Source organism: Prinia subflava, chromosome 20, assembly GCF_021018805.1.
Source record: "Prinia subflava isolate CZ2003 ecotype Zambia chromosome 20, Cam_Psub_1.2, whole genome shotgun sequence".
Classification (NCBI taxonomy): Eukaryota; Metazoa; Chordata; class Aves; order Passeriformes; family Cisticolidae; genus Prinia; species Prinia subflava.
Genome location: NC_086266.1, coordinates 5,406,988 through 5,424,247, shown reverse-complemented (window position 1 = coordinate 5,424,247; position 17,260 = coordinate 5,406,988). Strand labels below are relative to the sequence as shown.

Below are 17,260 nucleotides of genomic sequence, written 5' to 3'. Positions count from 1 at the left end.
ACCTCCCTGGGAACAACGTTCCATTGCTCTGCCACCCTCTAAGAAATTTTTCCTCAAACCACCAGAGTCCTCTTGGACCAACTCACATCTCATCCCCAGCAGTGCAGTCCTTAGCAAGGCTCTGTTTCTGGCAATGCCTTCCCCATCCCCAGGATCTGAAGCAGTCCTCAAGGGGAGATGCAGTCCCTACTCCCATTCCGTGTGGGAATGCTCAGGGAATCTAAACAAAAGGCTCCAGAAACACCTGCCTGAAGGGTTCATCTTTGCAGAGCAGCTCTGGTGAGATGCCAGTGCTTTTATAGTCAGGCTGGTGCCTTGCGTTGGGTCTTCGGGCACAAATGGGACAGGGACACTGCTCAGCATTCCTCAAGTCTTTATTGCAGCATCAGCCTCCTAACAGTGTTTTACACAACTGAAGGATGGCAACAGCTCACCTCTGCCAGCAGCAGCCAAAGATCTCTTTGTTACAGGGCATTTTAAAAGTTTTGAAGCCAACAGCATATTGCTAAAGCTTACAGACAATTGTTCTAGCCAAGCACACCTGCTTCGAACACTGCTCGCTTGTGTTTTCTTTTAACAATAAACAACATTCCACTAAGCACTGTTCCCCCGAGGTGGGGGCACAGGGCACACCCTCCCCCTGACGCCCGTGGCTGGATTTTCCCAGATGGATACCCCCGGGAGGAGATCGTGTATCGCTGGAGACGTTACTCCATCGAGGTGTCGGACCAGCGCACCTGGAGGCTCTACCAGTTCGACTTCACGGGGCTCAGGAACACCTCGGAGGTCCTCAGGACTGGGGCAGGTGAGGCGAGGGGAGGTAGCCCACGGGAGGAGGCCTGGTGGGAGGCAGAGGAGTGGGGAAGGAAGGTTACAACAGCATGGTCAGAGCAAAAAACTAAAAATGAAGGGATGGACCTCGGCTGGAGGGAGCAGGATGGATAGGGATGGAGGGTGAGGGGAAGATGGAGCAAGGAGAGGCCAGAACCACTGACATCTGTGAGCTGTGGGGTGACAGTGCTGGTGTGAATGAAGCTATCCCTAACTGAAGGTTCGGGAGAGGGACCTTAAATCCCCTCTTGCTGCAGGGTGTGCACGCTGTGTAATCCCTGGGTGATGCTTGTGATTGGAACGGGGGTGGAGAAATCAGAACTTGCAGGTCTCCATCTTTCCTTCTGTAAACTCACGTCAGGCTGATGAACACCTGAACTGTGCTTTAAGAGACAGGGACAAGGCTGCATGTGTGAAGAAGCTAAATAATGGAAGCCCTTCAGCTCCCCCTCCTCCTCATAATAGCTCACATCCCCTTTCCTTCCCACAGACAACTGAGGAAAGCCTTTGGATTCCTGAAGGTGGGGTGAGCTCATACTTTTAAGCCCTCTGAAACTCCTCCTTTAAGCAAGGAGCAGTGCTTCTCCCACTCTGCAGGAAGCAGCTGCTCTCAGCCGTGGCAGCTGGGGTAGAAAGGCAGCACAAACTGGGACAAGAAGTGAAAGTGTCCTGAATGCACCAGTAGCCCTCTAATGTTTGTAATTCCCTTTTTTTTTTGGTAATTGCTTGCAAGCTCCATCTTAACCCCAGAGCTGTCAGGTGGCTTTCTTCCAATACTCACTGTGAGCCCCTGAAAAAAGAAACCAGCTCCACTGTAAGTTGCCAAATGAGCAATTAGGATGTACAGCACCACATGCCTTTTCCAGAGGCAGGAGCACACTCTCAGTGGAAGCGATTGAAGGACACCTCCTTTGTCACAGCTCAGGTAGTTCGTTAGCAAGCCAGGCCATGCAGCCTGTTAAAGCCAAAGAGCTTCTATAGAAAAGGCACCCTTGAAGCAATCAGATGAAGATAAATGCTGCCTGCAGTTCCTTCCCTGAAACTTTTCCTAACTCTGTGCTTCTCAGTGTCCTTAGTCAGGCCAGTATGAGTGCAGCCTGGTGGCCATATGGACAGCCAGGCAAACAGCCAGTTGGGCAACCATAAAACCAGCTCTTCAGTTAGTCACAAAGGCATCAAGCAGCCACAGAGCCAGCCAGGTAGCCACAGAATCCACTAGCCACAAAACCAGCGAGTCACCAAACCTACTCAGCCAGCCACGTGAAGTTAACAATCTGGGCAGCTGCAAAACCAGATGGACAGGCACTTCAAACAACAAGAAAACCTCACCAGAAACTCCAAATTCTGAAAGTTTACTGATTTTTCTGCTTTAGGAAGCCCCTTGTTAAGATTCCAATGTCTCTGTTGCTTTTTCCTAGGGGAGTACATGGTGATGACAGTTTCTTTTGACCTAAGCAGACGGATGGGTTACTTTGCCATTCAGACCTACATTCCCTGCATCCTGACTGTTGTTCTTTCCTGGGTTTCCTTCTGGATCAAGAGAGACTCTACACCAGCCAGGACATCTCTGGGTAAGAGACAGGATGACGCATGTCTGATGCTTGTCAAACTCTGCCAGGCAAGCAGGCTGGCAGTGTTGGACTATGAAATCTCCTGAAGCCATTTCTGGCATTTTTGAGCTTACCAGAGAATATTCCACTCCTTCAGCTTCCTGTGTGTGTAACACTCCACAGGCTCAACCAAACCTCCAGCTCTGCTGGCTTGGGCTGCTGGATTATCTCAGGAGAGCATCTCACTCTCGTAGCTTCACCTGAAACCCAAGCACAGCCTTTTCCAAGCCAGCAGTGGGATATTCTCATGCACCAAAAGGGAGAGGGAGGGGCTGAGCTGTGGCATTGCAGTGCTGCCCTGAGGGCTCCTGTCCCATGCACATTTTCCAGGTTTCTTCACAACTTTTCAAGGCTTCTGTGCAGGGCTGCTGACAGGAGGGTTGTAGGGTTAATGGATAAAGTTGCTTGGCTGAGTGCACAGAGCCCCAGGTACAACCCTTTTGTGTCAGTCACCCCACAGGACCCAGAGAGTGACAGCAGCTCTGCCTTTTGTTTAGATTTTCTCAGCAAACTGCAGTGGCTTCCTCGAGGCAGGAGAAAGGCTTCTGTTGATTGAATGCTGCTCTGATAGGTGCTGGGGAGATCTTCCCGGGTCTTTAATACGCTTTGGCTGTATCTGCATTTTGCAGCAAGCTGTGATTCCCAGTGCTGTCCTCCCTATCAGCCCCGCTGACTTTGCCTTTAATTGGAGGCAGCATTCCCAGCCCTGCCTGCAGGTCTCTGTGGGGATGGAGAGGAGAGGAGAGGAGGTGCCATCAGCTATTTAGAGCCCAGCCATGATGGCTGTGTCTCCCCACCTCCCTCTCAAAATTAATTAGTTTGGTGCTCGTGGAGAGAGGAGGAGGAAGAGGGTGTCATTTCCAATGAAGGTGAGGGTGTGCCATAGTCTGTGGCTGGCAAAGGAATGAACAGCAAGAGGAAAATGTGCACGGCTCCAGCGACTGTCTCAAAAAACAAAGGCAGGTTTCCCCAGGAGAGGGGCCCCTCTCAATGGGAAGGGACCACAGCTCATGAAGAATAATGTATTCTCTCCACAGCCCCTGTTGTACTTAATACAAACGATCTCCAGCACATTTCGAGCCTGCCAGCCTACATTAGGGAGATGTAAACTGGACCAGTTCCACTGGCACTTCAAAAATATGGGAAGTCACATCACATCTGCTAATGCAAGTATGGCAGGAAAACATGAAAATCTTGTGCCATGCTCATCCCCAGAGCCACTGAGGTGACCCCAGGAAAGGGTGGCAGGTGGATTTAGGTGGATGCTAGAGAAGGAGAAAGGTGGACTTCCTGCTTCTTCCCCACATCCTGAAAATCAGCGGATGAGATCACAATGCCAACTCCTGTAGCTGATCCTTTGTTGACTCCTGACACTTCATCTCTGGAAGCAGAAACGTGAGCATTGCTGCTTCTGCAAAAACAATTCCAAGCCCCACTCATGTCAAAAGAAATTCCTTATCACCTCCTACGCACTTGCCCTCTGCATCAAGGAATGGATAGATTGTGAAGAGCTGTCTCTGAAGAATAGCCAGGAGCAGATTGAAAATTTATGGGTAGGAATTGGACCAAGGAAATGAAAGGAAGCTTGTGATTGTTATCTGCTACAGGGCAGCCTGATGACCAGGGAGCAGAGCAGCACTGGCAGATTTTTCAGGATACTTTCTAAAGAGCAAAAGGGTTCTCAAACCCCAGGTTTAAGAAATCAGGAAAGGAAGGCAAGAGATCAGCATGGATGAGCCAAGAGCTTCTGGTCAGACTAAAAGGCAAGAAGGAAATGCACAGGCAGTGGAAGCAGGGACAGGTATCCTGGGAGGAGCACAGGGACACTGCCCAGTTGTGCAGGGATGGGGTTAGGGATGCAGAGAATACTAAGAGGGGCTTCTCCAGTTTTGTCAGCCAGAAAGAGAAGGTCAAAGCAAGTTGAACATAACTGGCAAAGGGGTAAAAAGCAATGAGAAGGAGGCTGAGGTACTTTTTTTGCCTCAGTCTTCACTGGCAGCCTCTCCCCCCACATTCCACAGTGGATGGATTGCAGGGACTGGAGCAGCAAAGTCCCTCTCACAGCAAGACAAGATCAGCTTTGAGACCTCCTCAGGAACCTGAGCATCCATAAGTCTGTGGGACTTGACAAGATACATCCCAGAGCATGGCTGATGTGGTTTCCAAGCCACTCTCCATGATACTTGAAAAGCCATGGCAGTAACCAGAAAAGGGGAAATATTGCACCCATTTTTTCAAAGGGTGAAAAGGAGGATCTTAGGAACCACAGACCTGTCAACCTCCCCTCTGATCGTGGAACAGATCCTTCTAGAAGCTGTGCTGAGGCACATGGAGGACAGGAGATGAGGGCAAGCCCTGCATGACCAACCCAGCGTCATGCAGAGTCTGAGTTTCCAGCTCATTTACCAGTCCACATTGGTGTGATACCTGAATTTTGAACATCATTCTTTTTCACAGAGCATTGTCAGAGGGTTCCTCAAGACCACAGCCTGGCTGAGAACAGCAAAAATAGGACCAGACAACCAGAGCAGAGGGAAAATGGGGCTGTTTTGAGGGGTGTAGGAGACAGAAGTGCTCCTTGTCAGTACTTAAGCCAGCTGTTTTCCCTCTTAGGCATCACGACTGTGCTCACCATGACCACCCTGAGCACCATCTCCCGCAAGCACCTCCCCCGAGTTTCCTACATCACAGCCATGGACCTCTTTGTCTCTGTGTGCTTCATCTTCGTCTTCGCCGCGCTCATGGAGTACGCCACGCTCAACTACCTGGTGGGAAACAAGAAACCACTGGAGCACAGCCACAGGAAAGCCCGGCTGGTAGGTCACAGGGGTCAGTGGGGGTGGATTTAAAAGCTATTTAAAGCTGTTTAAAAACATCCTTCCTGAGCCTGCAGTGGAAACTGCTGGTGTGGTTTTAGTGCCCGACCCCTACTGAGTTCATCCAGTCTTCACCCTGTGTGCTGGGTGTGAGAGGTGAGACACAGCCAGAAAAAGCCCTTAAAACAAGGAAGCCCCTGTCAGAGCCAGGCACACTGTGCTCTCTTCAGAACTGCTGGAGAGCTTATCGGAACAGTTTAGAATGACTCACACAACTAAATGTAAATGCCACTTTAAGATGCCTGTATCAGTTTGATCTCTGGATCACAGAGGTGTCTTAGGTCACAGAGATGCAGAAGCCAATCTTTTTTCGTGCTCTTCCATGAGAAGACCTCCTGAGTGAAGGGATAATGAACCCATGGTGGTCATGATTCTCCTCATCCTCATGCTCTGTCATGAGATCTGCCCCAGCTCATGGCAGGTACTTCTGACACATGAACTGAAGAGGCCTCTGAACTGGGGCAGAACTGAAACAGAGAGAGATGTATCTCTTCTGGGCCAGGCTCATTTCCCAGCACATCCCCCATATTCCCCCACCCTCCTATCCCAGGGTGGACAGAGCTCTTCCATGAGGATCATGGTCGGCCAAGAGGCACACAGCCTCTCCCCAGCTTTTCTCCAGTAACTGGCAGCGAGGAGCAGACACATCTGGGCTGTGTGCTGTGTCCTCAGAGACCCCTGAGCTCAGGGACATGAGGGAAGAGCCAGAACAGATCGAACAGGTCATGTTTCTGACACATTGGCACAGATGGGGAATCAGGGCAGTCAGACCTTTGCTGAGCAGGGCTGTGCCCTGGAGTGCCAGGAAGAACACTCACACTCCTGCAGGGAGCTGCCAGCTCCCCCTGCACACAAACGTGGTGATTCACATCCAGGTGCAGAGACTGGGGAAGATCAGTCATCCCTCTCCACTGAACTGCACCCATGATGATCTGATCTGTTCTGCTGCCAGTTGGGTGGGGGTTGGTTTCCAGAACATTCTCAGCTGCCTTTTCCTCCCCTTCACCCTCCTATGTCTCCCCCTCACAGCCACCTGCCGGTGCCCAGGTGATGCCAACCTTCACCGCCATCAACATCAACCACATCATGCACTGGCCCCCGGAGATGGAGGAGGACGAGGATGACGAGCCCGGCTCGCCGTGCCTGGAGGGGAAGGAGTGCGAGAGGTTCTTCTGCTGCATCGAGGACTGTCAGACGGGGATGTGGCGGGAGGGGCGGGTCCGCATCCACATATCCCGCCTGGACTCCTACTCCCGCGTCTTCTTCCCCACCGCCTTCCTGCTCTTCAACATCGTCTACTGGATTGCCTATCTCTATCTCTAGCCCTCCTTTCTCCTCGGCTGGGAGGGACTGGGCACCGGCCAGAGGGGCTTCTCGAGGAGCTAGAGCACAGCGTCTCTCCTGTTGTAGCCAGCTGTCAGTCTGAACAACCCCACCTGGTGATCCCCCCTTCCCGCTCTCTCATCTCTTCTGAGAAGAACCAAACAGCTTTTTTTTAGCCTTCTAACATATCTTTTTAGAAAATCTACCCTTCCCCAGACAAGCCCCTCTCCAACGCCACCAGCATTGTACTCCTTGTAAGATTACCCAAAAACATCCTATTCCCATCTCAAGCATTAGGGATTTTGTCAAAAACAAAAATCTTAATGCCTTTCATTTTCCCATCCAATCCTACTCCTAAATTTCAAGGGAAGTGATGGCAAATGGAGTTTTCTGCATAGTTATTAGGACTGCAAAGGAAATAAAATACAGCTTACGACTTCTGCACCACCACCACCAGAACAGACTTCATGGGGTGATAGAAGCTCAGAAAGGTCAGAAGGAAATAGTGTGGAAAAGGAAAAAGCAGTGCAGCTTTTCCATAGAAGCTGGGCTTGGCTAAAACATTTTGGGCCTGCCCAGATATCTGATGGTGGCACTGGCAAGGACGGAGTTGCTGCAAGCCTCCCCCAGCTCCCCGCAGAGTATCTGTGAAGATTCCTCACGGATCACTCCAGGACACCCACCCACCCAGGCACTGCTGACTCCCATCAGACGGGGATGAAAAGCACTCCACGAGCTGCAAGAGCCCACCTGCCTCACTGGAGCAGACCCTTCAGGGCCCACGGTGACATTTCTGCTGTGTGACCAGGACTCAGAGCAGGCTCTGCAGTTGGGAGTAGCCAAAAGAGGGAAGAAGTCCTTGTGAGAAAGGCCAGAAGAACCTTCCTGAGCCTGTGGTGAGGTATTTTTGTTTGGCCTGTGTCACATGAATCACAAAGGGACAGTGCTGTCCCATGCAGTGACACTCATTGGTGCCATCAGATCTGTGCTGGGTAGTCAGTGCCAACCTGAGGAAGGGGTATAGGAAAGGGAACACACATTCCTGCAGCTCAGATGTGTTCCCCTCTTTATTTCTTTCATAATTACATAAAACAAGGGGTTTTTCTCTAACTGGATGACCCCTCCCAGTTGCCATCATCACTTGGCCTGTTTCCTCATAAAATCAGGAAATGGAGTCCTTGATGGATTTTAAGGACAAACATAGTGAGATGGTCCCATCTTAAAGAGATGGAGAAATGCATAATTCAGTTTCAGCTGGGGAGAAACTGCGTAATAAAGAGGAAACTCAGGCCCAAGGTCTATAATGTGTCAACTGGCTGCCTCCCCATTTACACCAGCTGCTGATGTGGCCCACAGCATGATTGTGAAAAGCAGTGGGCTGTTAATAGTTACTTACTGTGTAAATTAGAAAAGATCTTTTTTTAAAACCAGCATGTTTTAGAAAAAAAAAAATTAGAACTTAAAAAGCTTGCCAGGAGAAGAAAGTCAGCATGGCTGCAGAGGCAAAGTTAGAAAAGGCTGGCTCACAGGACAGCTAACAGGGGCAGGAGTTTTTTACATATTCTTGGAGAGCAATTTGATCTGGTTTAAAGACGGATTTTGACACTGTTAAATCTGATCTGAATAATGAAGTGTCATGTTTAATTCATTCACAAATGCAGCCTTACCTGAGTTCCAGATGAACAGCTAGAGCATCTTATTAAGTATACAATAGTACAACACTCAGCTAAGTATAACCTAATGGGGTCAGACCAGCAGAGCTCTGAAAGGGGAAATTGTGCCTGTCTAACCTGTTACAGTTCTTTTAAAATACCAAGTAAGAGATAAAGGTTACTCAGAAGCATAATTTGCTTAGCTACTCCGACAGCTCTTGAAAGGGAGGAAAGAAATTGTGGCGGGCGGTTCTAACTGAGGAAATTGATTTAGCAAAAGAATTATTAAGGAGGTTCTAATTAGAGGAAATTAACTGAGGAGAGGGGGGGAAAAAAGAATTGTTAAGGAAGCTCTAATTAGAGGAAATTAATGTTTTAGAGAGAAAGACACAGAGAGGGAGAAGTCTAAGAAAAGAATCAAAACAACTTGCAGACAAGGGAAGCTGCTGGGTGACAGTGCCGACTCCCAGCCAGGCTGGTTGATGTTCTGCTCCCAGTAGCAAAGCTTTATTAGATGTAGCAACAGAAAAACCTCCTATGACTCAGCCCTACACCGACAGGGAGCTGGATTAACCAGGGTCCTGTGATCTCTGTGGGGAGCCAGAAGGAAAGAGCAGCCTAGATTAAACCTGGCTCACACCACAGACTCCGAGTGAAGCACGTCCTCGCTTTTGGCAAGGCGGCTGCCGGGGAGTGTGTGGGAGGCACGCCCCGGTGGCAAACCAGGGGCTGTGCCAGATATCTCCTCAACAGGATGGTGGCTTGAAAGGTGTGCAGGCAGTGGAGGCTGCAGGGAGCAAAATCTGGAAGGAGAGCAGCTGAGAAAGGGAGAGTGGAAAAGAAAAATTACCAACCCTGTGCGATGAAGCCCAGGCGGCTGCAATCTGCTGGAGCTTCAAAGCTCCTGGTGAACACATGGGATTATCATGGGCACTGGAGAACAGGCTTCAGCCCCAAGAGCAGCAACTTGTTGAAATTAGAACCTTTTACAAAATCGGCCTGGAGAGAAACAGGGTGTACAAAAACCTAAGAGGATGACAGGGACTTGGACAAAGTAGACTTGAAAGATTGTACGATTTCACCAAAAAAAGCCAACACACACCTAGGTAATTTAACCAATGATGGAGGATTTGACAGAGGAAAATAGTCTAGCGTGGGCTGGAGCACAAGGAAGCTGATTACTAAGGCTGGGGAAGGAGGAGGGAGGGGGCTTTTTGGCTTAGGGAAATCTGTGCCTATCATCCACAGCACAATAAATAAAGGCATGCACAAATTCAATCATGTTTTTAATTTTCTATAGTATCTCAAAAAAAAAAAAAAAAAAAAAAGAAAAGTAAAAAAAGGGAGAGCTAAGAAAAGCCAAAAAAGAAAAATCTGCCATTCTTTTGGAATTACTTTGCAAGGCTCCAGTTTCCTTATAAAATGGTTTTCCAGCTCTCAGGAGGGAACCCAGAGCACAGAGACACCCAGTAGCTGCGAGTTGCCCTGCTCAGCGTGGCCCTGGGAGTTGAGCCCCTCTGTGCCCTCCTAGGCTGGCTTTAGACACAGAAATGGTGTGGGGCTGAGCCGTGCTGCTCTGGGCAGGGAGAACAGAGGCACCAGGGCTGCTGAAAAGCACTTGGGTTCTTCAAACACCTGGGGGGCTGTGCTGCCTCCTCCTCTCGTGGAGGTTTCAACAATCTCCCCTTCCCAGGAACTTGCTGGAGGATCTTCATGGTGTCAGCCTCACCAGCCAAGTGGGCACTGGGCTTCCCTCACCTCCTTCCTCCCCTTCCCAGGGACCAGGAGGTCCCACTGCCACCTCTGCACATCCCCCTGCCACAGTGAAGACACATCCCAGGCCAGCAGGACCAGGGCAGTGATCTGTCCCTCTGTGCTGGGCACTGCTGAGGCCACACCTCAGCTCCTGGGCTCAGTTTTGGACCAGAGCTGGGGAAGGTGTGGAGCACAAGCCTGATGAGGCGAAGCTGAGGGAACTGAGGGGACTCAGCCTGGAGAAAAGGAGGCTCAGGGGAGACCTTATTGCTCTCTACAACTCCCTGACAGGAGGGTGTGATGAGAGGTGGGTCGGTCTCTCCTCCCAGATAACAAGAAACAGGGTAAGAGGAAATATGCTCTAGTTGTGTCAGGGCAGGTTTAGGTTGGATACTGGGGAAAATTTCTTCATTTGAAGGGTGGTCAGGCTGTGGAACAGGCTGCCCAGGGAAGTGGTAGAGTCACCATCCCTGGAGGTGTTTAAAAGATGTGGAGATGTGGTATTGGGGACATGGTTTAATGGAGTTCTGGGCAGTGTTAGATTTACATTTGCACACAAGGATCATAAAAGATCTCCTCCAACCTAAATGATTTGATGATTCTATCACTCTCCTATCCCAGTATCTAATGGTGAGGGACTGGAAATTATGATCTCAGCATTTATGTCTTGTGGCCTTTGTTTGTAATATAAAAGGAAATCAGGAAAAAGGTTGATGTTTCATTTCTCTGCCTCCAATTCCTATTCTTCCCCTCCAAATTATGCCACATAAGGAACCAGTTTTAGCCTGTATGCTCTTTGGGACAGGGATCCTGTTACTGTGTGTTTGTACAGGGGCTGGCACTCTGGGGCTTGGTCCTTAACTCAGATTTCTGGATGCTTCTTATTATACATAATAAACAACATTACACACTGCCCATCCTCACCACTGTCTGTCTACAACTTGTACAAAGAGTAAAAATTGTCCCCCTCCTGATGGGGTTACTGGAGCTGGTTAATTTATTTATTTCCCCAGAGAAATTTGGTGGAAAGTAGGGGAAAATGTCAGTGATATTTTTGATGGGTGGTGGATATTTTGGGGTTTGTTGTTTTTCTCCAAGAAAGGCAGAAGTTGTTTCAGCTCAGCACTGCTCAGGAGCAGTCTCAGCCATTTAAAGTCATTCTTTGTAAAGCAGGAGAGGGCCTGGCTCGTTCCCCTCAGTCTGTTGCCATCATAAATAAAACAACTGATGTTTCCCCAGGTGTCTTGGGCAGGGAGGAGGGTTGGCAATCATATTTGTGGACTTTATTTCAGCCTTTCCATATCCCCATCCCTGCTGGCAACTTTTGGAGCGACCGTAACCCAAAGGACAACCCCAGCTCTGGAGAAGGCCTCACTCCCTGGGCCCACACAGCCACGCCTGTGGCTCTTTAAGTTTTAAATCATTTTATCCCCATTTTCTTGCCCCACTTTTGAGTGCCAGTGGAGGAGTTGTTCTCTGTCACTGAGGCACGGGGAGGGAGGGTGCTGCTTTCCGAGGCAGAGGCCCCTGGCTTGGCACCACCAATGGAGCACCTCCACCTCTCCAGGCACACCGTGTATCCCTCCAAGATTTAGCAGCTCCCAAAATGTTAAAAACATGAGGTCACGAAGGGGGAGGGAAGGGGAGAAGAGAAAGTTATATTAAGTCGTTGCTTTTTATATTCCTAGTACACATTCATTATAATTTGTCTTCCTCTCAGTGCCTTGGATTTGTAGGCCTTGGGAGGATTGAATTTAAGGAGAATGAGAGTGGCCAAAAACGTTCCAAGCTGTGTGCCTCCAATAAAAAAGGGGGATTTTTTTTTTTTAATTTTTTATTTTATTTTTTAAAAGGATTGTGCATGAACAAATTGACTCAGTTTTCTGTCAGAAGGACTCTCAGGCCTTTCAGGTTGGTTTGTTGTTGTTGATGCTTGGCACCATTTTACCCCTCTCTACTTTTTTTCCACCTTTTACCCACATCTTCCAGAAAAAGTAAATAATACAGATTTTATTATTTATCAATTTATAAATAATAATTATAAAAACAAATAAACATATAAATAATAAATTTAAAAAATTTAAAATAAATATATAAATTTATAAATAAAATTATAAATAATAAATAAAAATAATAAAGGCTGGGTCCCAGCCATCCTTCTGGCAGCATCAGAGGCTCTGTGACAGTGAGAACAATGCAGGGTGGAGGAGAGCTGGGGAGCCTCGGGAGCTGCTCTGAGCAGGTCGGCATAGCAACATCTCCAGGGAGAGCGCTCCATGGGGTGATTTCCATTCACTTTAAAGCCCACTTGGGCTGCTGGAGTGGTGGAAAAGGGACTCAGAAAAAGCCTGTTAATTAGGATTAGCAGCTCCAGGAACATCAAGCCACAGTGCTCTGAGCTGAGCCGTTTATCTGAGAGAACTCGAGGCTCTTGACTGCCTCCTTCACCAGGCACAGGATGAAATCAGATGGCAGAGCCATCCACGAGGGAAGGGCCCTACCTGGCTGCTGAAGGGCTCTGCAGCCCCTCTCCTGTGCTCACACCACCTTTGCTGGGCTCAAGAGACACAGACCCATCAACACAAGGTGTACATGGTGTGAAACCCAAAGGCCATGCGCTGGGTGCCCCTGGGTTTTGGGTTTTGGTGCCCCAAAATATGAATTTTGGGTTCCTTCCTTCAGGAAAAGCAAGGCAGGGGCATTTTCACAGCTGCTGGGATATGAATTTTAGGAAGATAAAAATTTGCTCTAGGCTGCTGTATTTTAAAGAACCGTTTCAGATTTCTTTGGCTAAATTCTCAGAACAAATCCATTTGTCCTTGAGATATGTTTTGGGATGATGCACGTGCCACGGAGGTCTGAAGAGCCCCCAGGGAAAGCAGCAACTGTGGACAGGAGGTGGCAGCTGTGGGTGTCACCGTGCTCTTCCATGGACTCCTTGGACATTTTCACAGCTCCTGGGATATGAATTTTATTCAGCTGCCATAAGGTTCCTGCCTGTCATCATTCTGCTGCATGAAAGGCCCAGGGAAGGTGATAAGTCTGTAAAAATGAAACCCATCTTTGCAGCAGCCTGTGTCACACACGGGCAAAACCAGGCTGTAGGGAAAGGTTGAGTCATTGCCAGGCTGCCATCGGGCTGATTTGCATCTCTGGAGTGTTACTGACCCTGACAAACCTCCTCAGGAACTTTTGCTGCCACCTCCCCTTGCCAAACGTGTGGTGAAACACAGATGTCTCCCTCACATTATTGTGCTTCCCTGGGTGTTTTCATCTCCTCAGGGTAAAACACTACCTGGATCAGAGCTGAAGGCAAAGCTGCCCATCTGGGACTGGAGTACCAGTTTCCTGCTATACATGGCTCTTCCTGGAGAAATAACTTTAGGTCTGGTCAAAAAAAAAAAAAAAAAAAAGTGGTAGCAATTCAGTCCTTCACACTGCAATCTGTTTCTCAAGATCATGCAGTCCAGGGCTGCTGGCAGCCATGCTCTCAGCTGTGCCCATCACAAAGGAAAAAGTCCTTTTTTGCCATGTTGACTGCTGGACCAGGTTCAGGCAGCTCTGAAACACATTTTAAGGCCCATATTGTCCTCCCATTTTAGCCACAGAAACTCCCAGGAACCTCAAAGATTATATATAGCAGCAGAATCTCACCAGGCCAGAAAGACAGGGAATCCCTGCCCAAGAGCATCTTGGAAATGCTCAGTCTGTGCTGTGGCCCTTGGCACGAGGACATTCCATGAGGAACATGCTTCACCAACCAGCCTTTCTGTCACAGCCAGCCCCCCTCAGAATCCAACACAGATCAGGAGCTCAGGGAAGGGAGTCAAGACAAGGTGTGAGGAGGAAAAGCTGTACTAAGGATTTTTAGTCCGCCAGAACTGTCACACCCCAAAGTAACAGGTACAATAACCATTCTAGGTGACTGAATTTCTGGGTAAGATCACACATTGGCCAAACAGGTAGAAAGATGGAATTGAAGAATAGTTTGGATTAGGAGGAATCTTTAAATTCAATCTAGTCCAACCTCCCTGCAAAGAGAAGGAAAATGTTCATCTAGATCAGGTTGCTCAGAGCCTCAGAACCTGACCTTGGATGTTCTCAGAGATGGGGCTCCTACCTCAGCAGCCTATGCCAGGTTTTCACCACTCTCATTATAAAAAAAAAATGTCCTTGTGCCTAGTCTGAACTTACCATCTTTTAGTTTAAAATCATTACTCCTTGTCCCATTTTGGCACTAAACCAAAGAGCAAAAGGAGCTGCACAGCCCCTGCACCCCCTCTGCCCAGCACCACTGGGATATTAAAGCCTAACAGCCGAGTGGAGGAACATGCTGAGTTCATTCAGGCATTTCTCATTAGTTTCCCATGACTTCTCAATATCCTGCTACTCAATATATTCATCTGGCAGCAAATTAGAGATGAGGGAAAAGCGTCTCTCCCTAAGTCATCCAGAGAACACAAAACGACGAAGCAAAATCATAACAGACAGGGAAACTTCTTGTGAGTCATCATCTTCCCTCCTTCCCCTCTCCCTCTGCAGCAGTGCTGACAGCCCCAGGACTGCTCCATCAAGCCTGGAACCACAAGGTGCCTATTCCTGCTTTCTTTTTGCTTTTATTTCACACAAGAAAAGGAAGAAAGCAGCAGTTGGATCTTTGTGTCTCTCTGCTTCAGACACCTGGTACATGCTCTGCTGAGATTGATGGCCCAGTTATGCCAAATCCATGACATAAATTAACTGTCCCTTTCCCATCATGCCCAATAAGATCTTACCCACCCACCATCCCCAAAAAAGGAACACCAAACCAACAAAAAAAAACCCCAACAAAACACTCAAACCAAACAAGTGGATTCATCAAAGAGAGCACCAGAGCAGCTCTGATCAGTGCCAAACAATCCAGGGGTGCTACACACAAAAGGAAGGAAAATGGTCTCATGTCTGTAGAACAAAGAAAATGTTTTTGTCAAATCTTCAGATCCATGTGTTCAAACTGCAAGGTAATTTCAGTGGCATTGGTTTTTCTGTATTCTGCCACATATTTCAAATTATAGCTTGATCATCAACTTTCACTGCTCAAAAAGGAAGATAAAAATTTGCTCTAGGCTGCTGTATTTTAAAGAACCATTTCTGATTTCTTTGGCCAAATTTTCAGAACAAATCCATTTGTCCTTGAGATATGTTTTATTTGATCTGCATTGATATTCACAAAGTAACCCACTTCTCCATGGCTGAAGGGACTGAAATGTTTGCTACAGAGACTTCAGATAAGCCATTAATAAATGCTGCTGGGTTTAGGGTTTATAGGGTCACCATTCCATGTGGACTTTTAGGTGGCCAACATTCCTACAGTGTTTAGGACCTGAGTTCAAATTCACCACCACTGTATATGTGTATATTAGGGGGAAACTTGGCAGGTTGAAACCATCTTTCATTAGCTAAAGCAATGGAAATATCTAGTTTGGAACTCTTGGAACCTAAAAGTGAAGAAAGCTGAGTCCACATACAGCATCCCTCTGGGGAAAAGAGGGATGGAAAGCAGTGAGGTCCTGGCCTGGCACTCCAGAAAGGGAATGCCATGAGCTCAGCTCATCCCTGGTGTGTGCCACCTCCCTTCTGCTCTGTGACTCCTCACACTGAGGCTGCTGCTCTTGCAGACTGCAAAATCTGTGTTAAGTGGTGTGCAAAAACCATCCAAAGACACAGGGGGCTGCTCACCCTGTTTGTTCCCTAAGCCACATCCACACACAAAAATGTTTTTTGTCACCAAGCACCTCCTGCAGCGACAGCTTTCACCTGCTGAGTGTCCCAGCTCCTCTCCAGGGGGGTTGGTTGGTCTTGCTGACTCTTGAAAATACCAGGAGGAGAGACCTGGAGCTCTGAGTATATGGACCGTGCTGGTTTTTACCATCTTGGGCCAGCCAGAGGTCCAGGCTGTCCAGGATCAGTGTCCCAAGGGAGCAGAAATTCATTTGGCTGACACATGGGTTTGGAGGAAGAGGAAGAAAAGCAGGATGGGACTTCAGAAGAGGTTTTACTCCAAAAGGCAGCTGATGAATAGAGGTAACTCACCTGACCTCACATGTAGTTCATGACTTTGGATGGAACAAGCACAGAGGGAAAAAAAATCCAAAAATAATATAGATTTTCAGCCACCTAAAAATGTATCGGAACAGAAACAGCTTCTCACTGTGATCAGATTCTAGAGCAAAGCCAGAACTCTCCTCAGAAGATCAGACTCTTTGTTGGTGGCCTAAAACAGCCTCTGTGAGGATAAAGCACAAGGACTTCACTTTCAAACAATTAAAAAGCCTCCTGACCCCAAGCCACCCATAGCAGCTTGCTGTCACATTTCCCAGACCCAGGCCTGGTTCTGCACAGTCCCACTGCATGGGCACAATTGAAAATTGCTCCAGAATCCTCCAGCACCTGGGAACAGGTCTCCTCGACCAGAAATCCCACTGTTCTCCCACAGTGGGCCCCAGGAAATGGCATTAAACTGATGCTGCATTCAGACATCCTGCTACACACGACCCCTAAGGGGTCTCAAGTGGAGAGGAAATAAATAGACAGAGGCACTTTGCTTTTCCTCTGTACAATCCAGGGCACAGCCAAGCTTTTCCTGCACCCTGGAATGGGAGAGGGCCCCTGGCAGGACCCTCATCTCCTCATCTCAGGGACTGCTTATTGCACAGGCAGATTGTTATACTGCAAATTTTATTTTAGCCATAGCTGGAAAAAGTAATCAAAGCAAATGCAACAGCTCAGAAGAGATCAGAGTGGGATTAGACATTTATATGAATAAGAATAGCTTCTGCACTTTGACTTGCTGCGATAAAAATAAGAAGAACCTCAGTTTTCACGCTCCAGGGCAGAAAAATGATCTCTGAACAAGGTGTTAGAAATAAATTTCCTTTCACAACAGTAGTCCTCAACTGCCCAGGCCACAGCACAGGGTCTAGGGATGTGTAGTGGCCACTGCTAGAGGCACAGCTGGCTGGAAGCCCGTGGGCTTGTTCAGGAGCCACGGGAGCATGAGATGGGTTGCAGTGTTTCAGGAGTAAATGAAGCAAGGCCACCACTCCCTTTTCCCCGGGCATTTCCTCACCAAATGAAGAGCAGTGAGTCTGTGCACTGGATTCCAGGGATCTCCTCACTCTCTCTGACTTGTTCCTCCGCAGAGTTGGATCCCTGCTCACCTCCCCTTCCCCTC

The 17,260-nt window shown here is 48.3% G+C and overlaps 1 protein-coding gene across 1 annotated transcript in view; it reads left to right on the top strand.

The window, feature by feature from the left end:
- Positions 1-7,810, top strand: part of LOC134560683 (gamma-aminobutyric acid receptor subunit gamma-4) — a 36,074-nt gene extending 28,264 nt beyond the window's left edge. Inside the window, exons 6-9 of the mRNA XM_063416923.1 lie at positions 668-805; positions 2,250-2,402; positions 5,055-5,257; positions 6,347-7,810. Coding sequence (XP_063272993.1) covers positions 668-805; positions 2,250-2,402; positions 5,055-5,257; positions 6,347-6,640 — 788 coding nt within the window. The 3' untranslated portion in view covers positions 6,641-7,810. The remainder of the gene's footprint in view (positions 1-667; positions 806-2,249; positions 2,403-5,054; positions 5,258-6,346) is intronic.
- Positions 7,811-17,260: the final 9,450 nt, after the last annotated feature.